At 46.2% G+C, this 16,739-nt stretch overlaps 1 protein-coding gene across 1 annotated transcript in view; it reads right to left on the reverse strand.

The window, feature by feature from the left end:
- Positions 1-16,739, reverse strand: part of CLPB (ClpB family mitochondrial disaggregase) — a 72,120-nt gene that overhangs the window by 41,683 nt on the left and 13,698 nt on the right. Inside the window, exons 3-4 of the mRNA XM_057377003.1 lie at positions 14,984-15,070; positions 3,987-4,090 (exon numbers count right to left, since the gene is read on the reverse strand). Of these exons, the coding sequence (XP_057232986.1) occupies positions 3,987-4,090; positions 14,984-15,070 (191 nt within the window). The remainder of the gene's footprint in view (positions 1-3,986; positions 4,091-14,983; positions 15,071-16,739) is intronic.

Genomic DNA, 16,739 nt, shown 5'->3' on the forward strand with positions numbered 1-16,739 from the left:
TGGGGATTTCTGGCAGCTGTTGCCCCCATTCCACTGAGGAGCAGCAGTGACAAACACAACATGATTTCCCTGTATCCCAGTGACTGCTTACACAGTGCGCAGGCAGGGGAGGCGGTGGGTGCAGAACACCTGAGTGAAGATCTCAGCCTTTTCCCAACCATTTATTATAGAATAACAGGATGGTTTGACTTGGAAGGGACCTTAAAGCTCATCTGGTTCCACCCCCCTGCCATGGGCAGRGACACCTTCCACTAGACCAGGTTGCTCCATCCAAGATGCCCTTGGACACTTACAGAKATATGGCAGCCACAGCTTCTCTGGGCAACCTGTGCCAGGGCCTCACCATCCTCACAAGCAAGAATTTCTTCCCGATATCTRATTTAAATAATGATTTTAGCGAACAGAAGGGAAGCTGTGACAGAAAAGAATGTTGCCCCACTGTGGCTCGACTTTCAAGCAAATTCCTGATTTTGGAAATCGTAAATCCATGTGTCTCAGCAGGGCATGGCTCTGCAGGAAGGGTCTCAGCACCCATGCTCTCCTGTAGGTGGTCTAAGGATCAGGTTTTAGAAAACCTGGATTTTAAACTCTTTGCTTTAGTCAACAGCAAAAAAAGAGTCACTTATTACTGGGGCAGATAGYGACAGGACGAGTAGGAATGGCTTCAAACTGACAGTGGGCAGGGTAAGATTGAATATTGGGATGAAATTCTTCCTGAATGAGGAAGGTGGTGTGGGTGTGAGTGGTGAAGCAATGGCACAGGTTGCCCAAAGGAAGCCTCATAAATACCTGCCCCACAATGGAGCATGAGTGAGTTTTCATGCAAATGAAAACCACCCACCTGATGGGCCAAATTCTGCTCCTGGAGGTGTGTCCAGCTCCTTGGTGAAAGGGTCTGTACCCTTTGCAGACCCAAGTTCAGGGACAGATAGAGCTTTCAAGTGCTCTGAGCACCTTATACTGTGCTACAGCAAAGCAAGCAGAGCTGGAAAGTGGGTGGGCTGCASAGGGACTTCTCCACAGTCCCTCCTAAGAGCCATCAGAAGATTTCCGTGAGGTTTGAAAAGCTCAGAAGAGAGAAATGCCATGACGAATACCTGATGCTGTCTGAGCCCAGTATCTCCACTAATGAAACACAGTCCCTCCAGGAAGATCAATTAATGCCCTGGCTCCTTTCCTTCCCTGGGTCCTTTCTCCAAGCACACAGGGTGAGTATGTATATTTATTTATTTGTCGTCATTTCCTACCCAGGGAGGAGCAGGATAATGAACTGCGTGCGTCAGGGAAGATGAATCTGAGATACTAGGGAGCAGTGCAGTAAAGAGATTAAAGTGTTATTATTGTTGGGTTTTTTCCCCCATGGTCCATTGTGACAGCTCGGCCGTCATCTGTAAAAAATGTCTCCGAGAGAGATAATCATCGGAAACTCAATAAAGCGTCAGGGGAAGCCTCGTCCACCATCCATCACTGGGTGCCTGGAAATTTTCAGCCCTCTGTCTCCCTTCCTGCCATCCATATAAATGTCTGTAATATATTTTGTGCAGTGGTTGTGAAGCATACCCTCTCGATTTGGATGTTTTTATGAAAAAATATTTATACACGAAATATGTAAATGTCTAAAAAAAAGGAAAAAACAAAGGCAGTTTCTCTCTTTTTAAAAACACAACTGAATTTATTCTTTTTAATAAAACATGTCAACCAAAGAATTAATGCAACTTCTTATGGAGTGGCCTTATCTTTTCTTCATCCCAAAATATATAACGTTATAGAGGGATGAATGCAGACAAAAACAATTAACTTTCTTGGTTGATATACTTTATCTTAAATAAAGTCTATGTACATGCATTATGTATTGGCATTCTATTGCTCATTTTTTAATGTAGTTTCATACATTTTGCATTCCCTGCTATAGGGATGTGATCTATGTATGCTCTCTATCCCATCAAGGAGTAGGTCTGAGGCACGGGTGGGTCACAGTGAGGGATGAGAGCAGGGAGCTTTTAAAAATACAGAATAACGCCCTGCCAAAGCCGCTGCCTCACTGTTCCATCTTCTTAACTCAATCTGTGCTTTATGAAAGGTTCAAATATTACACCTTCATTAGGCTTTCACAGAGCTTTCATCTCTTAGCACTGAGTCAAAAGCAGACAGGCCCATGGATAATGTCACTGTGTCTCAACAGCATCCATGGTGTGGCTGCAGGATGAGGGAAGTAACTCTATGGTGAGTGCTGCTGAGGCCACACCTGGGCTCAGTTCRGGGTCCCTCACTACAAGAAGGACACTGAGGCACTGGAGCATGTCCAGAGAAGGGCAATGTAGCTGTGGAATGATGTGGAGCGTAAGTCTGGTGAGGAGTGGCTGAGAGAGTTGAGGGAGCTCAGCCTGCAGAAAAGGAGGCTCAGTGGGGACTTTCTCGCTCTCTACAATTCCCTGACAGAAGGATGAAGCCAGGTGGGGGTTCTTCTCCCAGGGAACWAGGGACAGRACATGAAGAAAYAATCTCAAGCTGTTCCAGAGGATGTTCAGGATGGATACTGGGAAACATTTCTTCATGGAAAGGGTTTTAAGCCATGGYACAGSCTGCCCAGGGCAATGGTAGAGTCCCCATCCCTGGAGGGATTTAAAACCCTTGTGGGTGCGGTACTTGGAGACGTGGTCTAGTGCTGGCCTTGGCAGTGCTGGGAGAATGGCTGGACTTCAATGGTCTGGAARGGCTTTTCCAACCTAAATGATTCCATGATTCTATTCTATGACTCCATGATTGGCTCTGCAAACAATGCTGTGCAAGAGTGAGACAAACTGTGTGGCTTCCTCCAATCTTCCACTCAGAACAGCCAGGACAAGGTTTAGCTTGCAAGCAGGTAAGAGCACACAAATGCAGCCACTGTGGATACAGCTGTACCCRGGAATGCAAGTCCCAGCAGCTGGCTGGGCCATGGCAGGGCAAGGGGGATGTCTGGGAAACATCCCATGGTCTGCCAGCTCAGAGGTGAAGTTGGCAGGTCAGCACAGTGCTTGGATGGAGAAAAGGCTTCTGGAATGGGGAAGGAAAGACAGGGACATTTTAGGGGGGGTTGAGTTTTACCAGTATTCCTGCCAGTGTGTGGAACAGAAGAACCCCTGAACRTGCAGCTGGCTGCTCTGAAGCACAGCTGGGCACCAAGAATCCAGATATATCCCGATAACCACAGACCCAAGAAAATTTTACCTTTTATTGTCATAAAAATTTAATTGTCATAAAAAGTCTGGGAAATTTAAATAGGTCTGAATAAACAATGCAGGTGTCTGAGAAACCTGACTTAGTGGAAGGTATCCACACCATGCCAGGTTGGACTGAATGGGCTTTAAAGGTCCCTTCCCACCCAAACCATCCCATGATTCTATGATTCTCAGTCTGCAGCAACATTTCAGTGATGGGGATAATGAAAGGGGAATGGGGAACCTGAGTTCTGCCAAGAATATCCATAATGAGATGATGTGACTCTGCAGAAAATGACCTTGTTTCCATGGAGAGGTTTCTGGGGCTGAGAGCTGGTACTGATGCCTGCCTAAACCCAGCATCAGTCACAGTAATCATTCATTACATCATTCAGCTTYATTTCAATTGGCCAAGTCCTTCTGCATTTTGCAGCTCCTGATAAGACCTGGATTAAAGCTACTGGTGGAATATACTGCGTTGAATCCTTCTCCTTCCACAGGATGTGGCTGTGTGTGGGTCAATGGAATGGCCTGTCTATGACTTTGTATTATGTACTGGCTATTTAAGACCAGTTTATCACTGGGAAATTGAAGGATTGCTTCGATATAATATCTACACAAGGGTCCTTTCCTCTTCAGACACACACTAATCCAAATACTTCAGTTACTTTGCATTTAAATGGAAGAAGATGAAATGAGCTCTAAAAAACTCCATGAGGTCCAATCAAGAAACAAAATTTGGCACCTTAAAAGCAAATGTTGGTAGCTACACACAAAACATCTTACCTTCCAAGGAATGGAGGCCTTTTTCTTTGGCAATCTCATACACGCTGCTGAAATCATCCCCAAGGTTTGGATCTGCATTAGCTGTGAGCAGGGCCTTCACCACACTGTCACAAAACAGAAGGAAAATAAAGCAGAAGCAGTAGATGAGAAATTAAAGCCCCTTCAGAGACTGAGAAGTGCTCAGAAATCCCTCCTCAAATATTCCTGGGAATGTTAACACCCCAGGCAAGTTAATCCACACCATAACGGAACACTTCCACAMATAGAGCTCCACCAGCATATTCTAAAATGAATGAGATTGGGGAGGCACTAGAGAAAGGGGTGACTGTAGGGATATGCAATCCTCCTGAGGAGACGTGCACAGAACATGCTCCTAGCACAAGGCATATTCCTCAATATAAACCTTGGCTCCAAGGTCACCCTTGCCCCGGAAAAAAAGGAAGATTATCGTAACACTMTGCAGATTAAGGGAATCAAAACTACACTGCTTTTAGGAGTCAATTGTACAGCACCTGCACCTCTGATACTAAAGGTGCCATTGTACCAGTCTAAGAAATACAAGCAACTTCCATAGGAAGAAGTCCAAAGGAGGCTCATAAGTTAATCAGAGAGGGCTGCAGTCCCTCTGCTCTGGAGACAGCCTGTGAGAGCTGGGGCTGTTCAGCCTGGAGAAGMGAAGGCTCCAGGGAGACCTCAGAGCCCCTACCAGGGCCTGAAAGGGCTCCAAGAGATTGGGAGAGRGACTTTGGACAAGGGCAAGGAGTGACAGAACAAGGGGGAACGGCTTCCCACTGCCAGAGRGCAGGGTTAGATGGAATACTGAGAAGGAATTCTTGGCTGGGAGAGTGGTGAGGCCCTGGCACAGGTTGCCCAGGGAAGCTGTGGCTGCCCCATCCCTGGAAGTGTTCAAGGCCAGGTTGGATGAGGCTTCGATCAACCTGATCTAATGGAAGGTGTCCCTGCCCATGGTAGGTGGTGGAATGACACGGGCTTTAAGACTCATTCAGCCCAGACAACCTTGTGATTCTGTAACCTGAACTTTTTATCCTTYATAGACACTGGAAAGGACCATAACGTCCTAAAGCCCTCCCTTCTCCAGGCTGAACAACYCCAGCTCTCCCAGCCTGTCTCCAGAGCAAAGGTGTTCCAGACCCTGGAGCACCTCCTTGGTGTCCACTGATCTCACTCCAGCAGCTTCCCATACTTCTGATGCTGGATGCCAGAGCCAGATGCAGCACTGCAGGTGGGGTTTCACTGGAGTGGAGCAGAAGGGCAGAACCCTCTCCCTTGCCCTGCTGCCCAYGGTGCYGGGGATCAGTCCAGAACATGCTGGAGTTTGGGCTGCCAGCAAATGTTGCACATTATGGAACATCCCGCAGCAGGACAGAACACACGGGACACACTGTCCAAGCAGTTTTGGTGTGGAAGTCCTGACTCTCTGCTTCTGAATCCAAACAATCAACAAGCCAGAATTAGATTACTCACCCCTTCTGAAAGCAGCTTGAAGCCAGTTAATTCTTAATTTTTTTTCAGTGTGCAAGCTTCCCATGACAACTAGACAGTAACTCGTTTGTTAGCATTCATCACTAGTGACATGGCTCACAGGCTGACAGCGATGTGCACTGCAGCCTGACTGACATGTACCTGCAGGCTGTGGCTTGTCAAGTCACATCTGGAATTTAACTTAAGCTCCTCTCCCATTTACCCTATAAATGAATTAGCAGAATCAAAGGTGGTTATATTATTATTCGAGCACAGTACAACAGACGCTGGCTCGATATCGGCACTGGTGTGCTCCTCACCATGAACAGTCACCCCTAGTGAGCACAGCACCAGGGGGGCAGGAGACAGAATCATGGAATTGTTTAGGTTGGAAAAGCCCTCTAAGACCATCAAGTTCAACTGTTCCCCCAGCACTGCCAAGCCCACTGACGCCTGGAAAATATAATAGATCTTTCCAACAATGTTAGAGCAACTATAAAAGCGAACCTTTACCTGAATGCTTTCAGGTACACAATATGGTGAAAATCACATGTGGTACAGTAATTCTACAATTTTTATAAGGTTAAYTGATTAGTATATACTTATCGTATACTGTCCAATTAAAGGTTAGTTGGTTAGGTAGTAATTTCTGGGGTCTTGCTCCACTGGAAGCAGTCCAGAGGTTTCTTTTGCCCCACTTTTGTTATGTCTGGTCCAGATTCTGGTTGGAAAACAGAACTTTGTAGTTCTTTGTAGTTGATTCTCTCCTTGSAATAAGACTAAACAATGTTTAGGAATGTGTTTATAAGGTTAACTTATTCTTCCTAAATGCAGGGAAGAAAGATAGGAAAAGAAGCTACAGCCATACTTTAACAATCTACAAAGCKACAAATATATGGAAAATACAAAAAGCTAAAAAACTTAGGGATCATTCCCCCCTAAACTACATCCCCATGTCAAACATCCAAATGTTTTTAATCCCTCTAGGGATGGGAACTCCACCACTGCCCTGGGCAGGCTATACCAGAGCTGGACAACCCTTTTGGGGAAGAAATTTTCCCAATATCCAACTTAAACTTCCACTGGTGCAACTTGAGGCTGTTTCTTCTTGTCCTGCCACTTGTCACCTGAGAGAAGAAATCGACCCCTACCTGGCTCCACTCTCCTTTCAGGGAATCCCTGTGAGCATTACAGAGCTCATTTATATCTGTACTCTATTTATTTATATCTGTATTTCATTTATATCCATATTTCAACAGTGTCCTTTGTTCTATAATATTTTGGTTGAGAGGTTCTGGCTTTTATTCCGCAAACAGCAATTTCCAATTATGACCCTTCCCCTTTTCAGTCATCAGGAGCATGCTACAATGCAGAGGTTCTTGAATAGATCGAGTTGCACAGCCATGATCAAATTAGATACCTGATGGCTTAGAACAAGCACTAAGGATGGGGATCATAAAGAGCTGGAATGCTTTGGGTTAGAAGGGACCTTAAAGCTCACCTAATTTCAACCCCCATTGCCATGGGTACAGACACCTTCCACTACACCAGGTTGCTCCAATCTAGCCTGGAACACTTCCAAGAATGGGACAGCTACAGCCTCTCTGGGCAACCTGTGCCAGGGCCTTACCACCTTCACAAGAAAGAATTTCTCATCAATATCATATCTAACTCTGCCCTYTGTCATTGGGAAGCCACTTCCCCTTGTTCTGTCACTCCAGGCCCTTGYCCAAAGTCCCTCTCCAACTCTGTTGGAGCCTTGCTAGGCCCTGACAGGGGCTCTGAGGTCTCCCTGGAGCCTTCTCTTCTCCAGACTGAACAGCCCCATCTCTCTTAGCCTGTCTCCAGCCCCTGGAGCATCTCCATGGCCTCCTGTGTACTAGCTCCAACAGATCGATATCTTTCTTTGAGACATCACCTACTTTCAGACATCAGCAGTGGAAGACATGACACCCAGAGCAGCCTCTCATCACAGATGTGCTCACTCTCTACCACCCAAATCTCTCCAATGAGTCTGAATTTTCTCTCAGTTCACTAAGTAGTTTTGATCTTGTTTCAAGGGTCAGTGTGTGAGATAACCTACGATCTTTAGTACAGATCCAGTGAGATATAACCTCACTGTTTCATCCTCAGGTGTCCATGGTGGTGCATCCCCTGCCCCACCCCGAGGCCACATTATGATCTGAGAACAGACCATGTGATGCCAAGGAAAAGACACTGATCCAAATATCTGCTCCATGTTCAGAAGAGATGTGYCTACACTGTCTTGCTACACTGCTCCTCAAGGCCACATCAGTCAGGACATCCCACGTAGGAGTGCCACGGCAAGCCTGCAGATCCTTCTGGACCACCTTAGGAGCATTGATAACACACTGGCCACAAAACATACCCTAAAATTTCTTCAGGACCTCTAGGAAGGGCTGCTCAGCATGCCTAGCTCCACTCCCACTTCTGCTTCAGAACTCAGACCTTTATCACCATCATCTATTGCTACAGAAAAATGCAAAGCAAGGGTGCGATCTGGCTGCCACAAAAGCCCCATAAGGCCAAGTGCATGGCTTTGGGCGTACAGAATAGATACACTCACAGGCCACCAGCCCAGGCTCTCTCCCACCTCTGGTCATTAGGTAGGTCAGACCTACCCTTTGCATCTGGCTTGCACTGTGCCATGTGTCAAAGACTGTGGAACAGAGTGAGATGAGCYACACCCAGTCTTTCTAACTGGGAAAGCTCTAGCATAGGTCACTGATCTGTGCAAAGTTCTTCTGGAAGATCCAGTGTTGGATTCCTCTGAAAACATCCTGCATCTCCAGTACTTGGTGCTACCATGATCAACCAAGTCATCAAGAGAATGAATCAAAGACCTTGAAGAGGTAGTCCCCATGAAAACAGGAGGTGCAGAATGGAAGACAGCGGGTCAGGTTCTGCCTTGTTTTATAGGGACTGTATTGACAACCTCCATGCTCCTAGAGATGGACATCTACCTACTGAACAGAAACCATCACAGAATCATGGAATCATGGCTTTCAAATCCCTCCAGGGATGGGGATTTCACCACTGCCCTGGGCAGACTATACCAGGGCTGGGCAACCCCTTCCATGAAGAAATTTTCCCAATATCCAACCTAAACCTTCCCTGGAGTAATTTGAGGCCATTTCCTCTAGTCTTGTCACTTGTTACRCAGGAGAAGAAACCAATCCCCACCTATATAATGCAGCCTTTGTATAAACCCATTCCCTCCAGTATARAGTAATTTTCTCATTATAAAGCCACTCTTTCCAGTATAAAGACACTCTCCCAGTATAACGTCACTTTCCATGCTATAAAACCATTCATAGAATCACAGAATCACAGACTAGCTTGAGCTGGAAGCACCCTTAAAAACCATCTAGTTTCAACCCCCCTGCTATGGGCAGGGGCACCATTTTCCCCAGTATAAAGCCATCAACCAGGATAAAGTCACAGAATCACAGAACCGTTTGGGTTGGAAAATCTCTCTGAGATCACTGAGTCCCACTGTTCTACGAGCACTGCCAGGGCCACCACTAAACCCATGTCCCCAAGTGCCACACCCACACAGCTTTTAAATCCCTTCAGGGATGGGGACTTCACCACTGCCMTGGATGGCCTGTGACAGGGCTGGACATCTCCTTCAGGTAAGAAGTTATGTGCTGCAATTAAGCCTCTGATGATCTTGCTCTAGAGGTTACTGTAATCCTTGCATCAGCGCTTTCAGCATCCCCACCAGGCAGCTGGGCCTCATGTATCACTCAAGTCCTTGGAAGTATAGGTTCTGATACAGTTAAACCACCCTTCTGGGACCCTATTCACATGGCTATCACCATCAAAGAGATCCTTCTACTTCAGTTTTTGCTCGCAGATTATGATGTATCTTCAGGTCCCTGAATCTGCCTCATTTTAAGTGAAATGATCCCAAGTCCCCGTGTGGGACTTTAATCCACAACATTGTGGCCCRTGAGTAAGCTACAGGTACTGAGTGAGTCATATGGTAACATAGGATGAGCTGTCATTTTCTTGGTAACTCTATCCATCTGCCTTTCCTGCCCACAGTGACTACATTGAAATGAGTGCTTTTCCCAGGCACTCCATCAGATACTTCCTCCATGTGCTCTCGGATACTCAGGAAGACCCTTCTTTTTCATCCATTGCCTACATGTTCAGCATTCTTCTCTGGGAAATGAYCTTCTGTGAGAAGTTGCAAGGTGGTCTAAGAGTGATGCAGTAGGTGATGGGGACAGAACTGGTCTATTCTCCCTGTGAATCACCCTCTGCACCATATTCCCTGCAGTAAGAAACATTTCCATAGCTCTCAMAATGGCTGGGAGGCTCAAGTTTAATAATAAGCACAGATATCGTTGCTTCCTGGCAAAATCTGCTGTGCCAAAATCCTGGCACTAGTCTATTAACAACACATCACATGTTCAGCCTCCCCCTCCAATYATCTTTCAATCTCATCTCCTGCTTTTGGGATGTGCCAACCCATCCAGGCACTCCTACATCAGTCAGAGCTTCCTGGAATCACAGGTATTGATTGTACCTATCCAATCTGCAGGTCATGGGACATTCAAGCAAATTACCCTGTAGGAAAGGTAACGGTGCCATCAAAATGCAAAGAAACTGTACTTGGCAGTGCAAAGTGGGTGAATGTCCCTGGAAAAAGGAAGATTGCAAAATGAGGTGATTAAAGGAGCTCCAAGGGAGCTGGAGAAAGACTTTGGACAAGGGCATGGAAGGACAGGACAAGGTGGAATGACTTCAAACTGACAGAGGGCAAGGTTAGATGGGWTGTTGGGAAGAAATTCTTGGCTGTGAGGGTGGTGAGGCCCTGGCACAGGTTGCCCAGAGAAGCTGTACCTGCCTCATCCCTAGAAGTGTCCAAGGCCAGGGTGGATGGTGCTTGGAACAGCCTGGTCTAGTGGAAGGTGTCCCTGCCCATGGTAGTGGGATTGGAACAAGATGAGCTTTAAGGCTCTTCCAAACCCAAACCATCCCATGATGAATGAGTTTCAAATGGAGGATTCTCTGGCCCATACACTTTCTGTATTCCTATTCTTGCTGCAAGGCATTAGGGCACAACAACACACCTTGGCAGATCTTAGAAGAAGTGGGACACCACTGTCCAGCTGGGCTGCTTCAGCTTCCCTCCATAACTYACCTGTGCTCAACAGCCTCAACAAGCTGAGTTTTAATTTGCTGATCAAGTTTTGATTGGATTAGAGACAGAGCCTATTCATCAGCATGAATATAAAACTAAATTGACCCTGGTGATGACTCAGAGGGCAATGCTGAGCTAGAGTTGGCTGGGCAGTACAATCGATTGGGGAAAGTGCTTTCTGCTTGTAATGGCTGGACCAACATATTGTTCAATAAATAAATACTTATATACAATACAGGGGGTGGAGAAATCAATGGTGAGATGGCGGGAGGTGACTGGGGCTGCGTCAAGAGAGACGTTGTGCCTGCACCAAGGCGCCGGCAGCTGGGGTTGGTGAACCAAGAAGCCTGATGATCCCCATGACCGTGTGTTATCAGCACAATGCAAACGCCTGGGTGGGTTTTGATATGCGGCTGCCCTGAGCTCTGGCAGGAGCCACATGTCCTGCCYGGACACAAAGAAGATCCTTGTGTGGTTATATCTTAACTGTCTAAAACTCAGCAGGGCAGGAGATCTGGGAGGAGCTGCTGCTCAGATGAGGCTAAATGTGGATGTGTGCCTTCCCAGGAGCATGTTTATGACTATCTATGGCTCAGAAAGCCAGGCAGCCACAGCAATCACTCGCGCTGTGATGTTTTATTATTGAATAAAATGACTAACTGCTCAAAAACTGATAAAAAGGGATTATGGAATCCAAAAAGGGTGTGTGTGGGGGGGAACCCTTGAAGGGTGGTAAATGCTATACTGTTCAGTTTTCTTTAATAGTGTGACATGGCTGCATCATGCTCCAGAAGCATGGTGAAAGCACACAAGGGAGTTGAGGAGTGTTAGGAGCCCTGATCCCTGCCTGAAGCTGCAAGAAAATGTGAAGAGAGGCCATTTCTGTGGCTTGGAGAGGTGCAGGAACCAGCTAAACTGACAGTAGCACATTGTGCCTGAACTGCAAGACATCGGATGGTGTTCATCCCTGAAAAGAGGGATGCTCATGCCCAGAGGTCTGAGATGGGGGTGCTGTCAAAGCAGAGGCATGAGGAACAGCTGCAGGAACAGTTAAGTGGTCACTGTTCATCAAAAACATCCAGAAAGGGAGCGGCTGAAAGCCAATGCCCCAGTTTGTAGGACCAGGCCCTCCAATGTTCTGTCATCACAACTGACAGATTCAGATGCAGACTTTCCGTACTACTCTGTGCCTTAGTTTCCCCTTCCACACAAGCAGTTCTCTACTTCAGAGGAGGCTGAGAAGATGGCTTGATATTTCACTGTCACTTTATTTCTGTGGAAATGATAAAAACCGGAGTAGCTGGATATAGAAAAGGTCACTGTGCCACAAAATATAGACACACAGCTGAAGTCCTACCTGCTTTGGGGTTTCATTTATGATAGCTTTATTGCTTATTTTAACAAATGCACAAACCCCACAAAGCTCTAAGTATGCATTTAATTAAAGCTTAAATACTAAAAATATGCCAATGCTATGGTAATTCCCACAGCAATGGGAATTACAGCATAAAACCTTCCTTTGCTCCTGTAAACATGGTCATAACTGATTACAACCCAATTACATCCTGTATCMTCATGGAACCAAAGAACTCAGACATTGACTCATGTAAAAGACGAAGCCGAAAGATTCCTCCCCACTAGATCCACCACCATATCTTCACTCTCCTCTTGGGAGATCTATCCATAGGAACATTGCAGAATGCTTCTTAATGTCTCCCCACATTTTGTACACAAGACAGTTCCAAGAGAAAGGAGRTGATCATTGTTTTGCTCTAAAAAGAAAAGACAAACCCCAAACTTGCCTTCCAGCACATGGGATTTCATCTTGTAGCTGATGGCAACTGACAGAAATCATTAARGCAGTGCCTCTGGAATTAAATTAAACAGATGGACTGGGGCAGTCTAATTGGAAGAGTGAGGGCTGTGGAAATTGGGAAACATGACAAAGCTAAAGGACAGGTCATAGAAATCTCCAGCAGCACCGCAGAGACTGAAAATGTCGTTCTTCTCTGAAAAACACCTTTGGAAAGGCAGCAATCTGAGGCTGAAGGCTTCCTTTTTCTTAGCTGAAAACACTCATCTCAGTTCTCAGCATCCCAGACCTTCAAAACCATGCTGAGGAACCTGTGCAGGTATCAGTAGCCGTAAAAGAGGAAGTGGGTGAAAGAGCCAGTAAGTTAAAATTGCAATGATCTTGGTCTTRTTGCAGGCAAACAACATCTGCAGGTCCTGCTCAGCTGGCTGCACCTCAGCCATCTCTGAGCCAGGGACAGCCCAGCTCACCTCTCCAGAGRGGCTAAGGACCAAAAGTCTTAACAATTTCAAATCCACCACATCAGGTGGATTACACAGGCAATCTGACAAGGGGGGATGGATTTACACTGCCAGAAGTCAGGGCTAGCGTGGATATTTGGAAGAAATTCCTGGCTGTGAGGGTGGTGAGGCCCTGGCACAGGTTACCCAGAGAAGCTGTGGCTACCTCATCCCTGGAAGTGTTTAAGRCTAGGTTGGATGGGGCTTGGAGCAACCTTGTCTGGTGGAAAGTGCTCTTGCCCACTGCAGAGGGGTGGAAGTGGATGATCTTCAAGGTTCCTTCCAACCCATGATTCTGATTCTACGAGATCAGTTGCTGTGGCTGGAGAAAGCATATTTAGAACATAACCTTTTTACAAAGGGACCACACTCTAAAAACAAAACCATCCTGCATCCTTGTGCCTCTGACTCCTCCCTTCCCCAGTCCACCCTGGCCACAATGTCTAGTTTGATTTACAMAGTTGAACCTGTGGACTATATTCATTAGCAAATCATTTGTAAGGAATTTCAAACTCTCTGTGGGTCATGCTCCAGCTCAATGCATTTCCCACTCTGCACTGTGGACATTACAATGCTAGAAACAGGACTGAGGGCTAAAACCTTGTCTGGCACAACCCAGGAGCAGTTACATATGGAACAAGTCTGGCTTGCATTTATGTTTGCTTCYGAAAAGAACAGAATCAGAATTACTAAGGTACAAAAAGACCTTAGATAAGATCATCAAGTCCAACAGTATCTAATTACTCTGCTACTATATGGAGACAAGTTCTACTGAGTTCCAGGTATTGAAGGGCTTCTTAATTTTCAATTTAAGTCAGTATTCATCCAAAATGTGGGAAAAATAAACAGAATTTGCCCAACACAGCCAAAATGTTTTTCTTTTGGCCAGATACACAACAAAGATAGATGCGGTGACGGCTCTGCCCTCAGCAGGGACTGGCCTGGGGTCCACATATTTTTTACTGCCAAGATGTTTTCATTAGCATTTCCACTTGATTTTAGGCCTGATTTTAGGTAATTATTGTCCCATGAACAGCCTTTCTCCCTGTCTCCTCCTAGCCTTTCCAACTCGGGAAGCCCTGTTCTGCTTCACCAGTCACTTGGAATGGTCAACAGTCGTCACACTCTGCTGCTGACCATTGTCCACTGGGAAAGGTGGGAGGCTCCCAAGCCCGTCCCTTCGTGGACAGGCAAATAACGGAGCCCGTTGCTGCTGGGACATCAAAGTTAAACAAACAGTCCCAAGCCCCCACCTCTGGGCCTGTCTTAAGGAGCTCCCTGAGGAGGTCACGACTTTCCGCTTGTCAYAGCACACATCAAAGTTTGCACCACACACGAACTCAGCACATGGATTGGAACAGTGTCACCCGAGAGCGGATATTCAGCCTTTGTGCATTGCTTTAATCCTGTGTTTTCCCAAGTAATTAAGCTTTTTTGCTTATGAACTTGTGACTAAGTAAAGCATCCCTGAGAGGTTGTAACATCAAAGCTCATTCTCCCGTCTGTCCCACATTTCCCAAAATTGGATTTCTTTTTCTTTTTTTTTCCTTAAATAAAAAAAACCCTAATTGAATTTAGTTGTAGACTGAATATATTTAGGAGTGTCTTTAAAAGGTTACAAGAAGCCAGAGTGATCATCATGGGAACTGTGGAGCAAAGGCACAGCATTCAGCTTTTTTGCTCCAGAAAGGCTTGAATGAAAGCCCCAGCTACGGCCCCACCAGCGGGAAAGGATGTGATAGCTCTTATGGGAGTGATTTTGGCTGGTGGGATACCCACCACAACGATGTCACATAGGTATGGGCTCATCCATGGCCAAAAGCCTGAGAGCTGCTGTGGAATGGCACCATCAGTTCAGCTGTCACATCTGCAGGATTGCGGAGCAGCCTGCCCTGATCCATCACACCATGTACSAGGCATAGGGAGAGTGACAAGCTCCCTTGGGTTAAGCTCCACARCACATTCCAAACTTCACAGGAACTCTCTACGAGAGCTCTGTATGGCTTTAGATGTGAGATGCTCGTACCTGGAGTTCCTGCTGATGGCTGCCACCATGAGAGCCGTCCAGCCAAGCTTGTGCCTTGCATTCACATCTGTGCCTTCTTGCAACAACCTGGAGAGGGGAGAGATGTGGTCAAGAAGCAGATATGGAGAGAGCAGCCCAAGCATCCTGGAGCTAATGAGGGAAAGCAGAATGTTTTACTGTGCAKGCACCTGCTCCAGCACAGCCCAGAAGTCCCCACGTGAAGTTGATTCAATATAGTTTCTCACAGGTGACCAAACTTAAATGTCCAGGTGATGGCAATCCCACTACTTTCAAAAGCTGCAATGCCAACATGTTATTTTCTTTACTGTTTGTTTGTTTATTTATTCTATTCAGTCTAATTCCTGAAGAACCAATCAGCAGCAAAGCTGATAAACCTGAATTCCAATGACATTTGGATCCTTAGCTGCAAAGCACCCATTAGGCTTCAGGAGCAGCTCAGAGAATCTCCAAAGTCCATGTTACCTGCAGATACTTTGCAGTTTTCTCATACAGCCTAAGTACAAATAACACAACCCCCAAAAATATTAGGCACCAAACTACCCTCAGTGCTTTGTCTCCAAAATTTTCTCAGCTTTTGCAAGATAAGGGCAAGGGACAGGTTCTTGCAGCAGACAATTTAGCTTAACCTAAAACAAGGGCCCAACTCAGACAGTATGAAATGACAGTTCTCTCTGCAGGCCACAAGGAAGAAGGGAAGTTCAGAATTCAGACAAAAATTTTACAATGCTCAAGTTAAAYGGGATGAGACAAACTCTAAACCCTGCATGTTCAAGTCATAGAATCACAGAATGATTCACAGAAGGGTTTGGGCTAGAAGGGACCTGTAAGACCATGTAGTTCCATCCCCTCTGCCATTGGCAGGGATACCTTCCATTAGACAAGGTTGCTCCAAGCCCCACCCAAGGTGGCCTTGGACACTTCCAGGGATGAGGCTCTGCTGGGCGATACTCTCCTGGGAAACGTGTGCCAGGGCCTCATCACCCTCTGAAGGAAGAATTTCTTTGCCATATCTAATCTAGATCTCCCCTCTGTCAGTTTGAAGCCATTTCCCCTTGTCCTGTCACTGTCTGTCAGTGTACAATGTCTCTTTACACTACCAAAAGATTATAAACCCATTTTTCCTACAGGAGCACAGTGCTGCCAGTATCAAGGCAGGGCAGCCATGGGTCAGGCTTTAGAAAGTAGGGAGGACGATGCAGGAGTCAGAAGTTCTTTGCCCCTTGGATTATCCTTCCCCCTTTTCGCAAATTGAGGCTTTTCCATCTTCCTTTTTGGGTGAGGCAGTCTCTGCACAGTGCATCCTTCACAAAGGTGTAACGAGGAAGAGCTGTCATTAAACTCTCTGCTGGGAGAGACACAAGTGAACACACTAGCCACGTTCCACCGGTGTAAGCACCACACTTGAAGTCTCAAAATTCCTCCCAGAATCTCAGGCAAGGAAATCGAGGTCAGTTGTGACTGCTTGCATGCATGGAACAAGTCAGATCACCTCCTTAAGGACTTGGGGAGGTACACATCTGAACTTGGACAGCCTTTCTAAATTCCTTGCTCTTGGTCTGCTCTGGTGGCAACATTKTCAGATGGCTAAGAGTGCTGGGATTCAACAAGCAAAAATGAGGTAAACAAATCATGTTCCTCTTCCTACAGTTGGAAAAAAACAGAGGAAAGCAGAGATGCTGCTCCAGGGAACACTCACAGATATACCTAGAGTGTCTTGTCAACCTTCCTCCACCTC

Source organism: Malurus melanocephalus, unplaced genomic scaffold, assembly GCF_030028575.1.
Source record: "Malurus melanocephalus ecotype Western Australia unplaced genomic scaffold, MMel_1.1 scaffold_298, whole genome shotgun sequence".
Classification (NCBI taxonomy): domain Eukaryota; kingdom Metazoa; phylum Chordata; class Aves; order Passeriformes; family Maluridae; genus Malurus; species Malurus melanocephalus.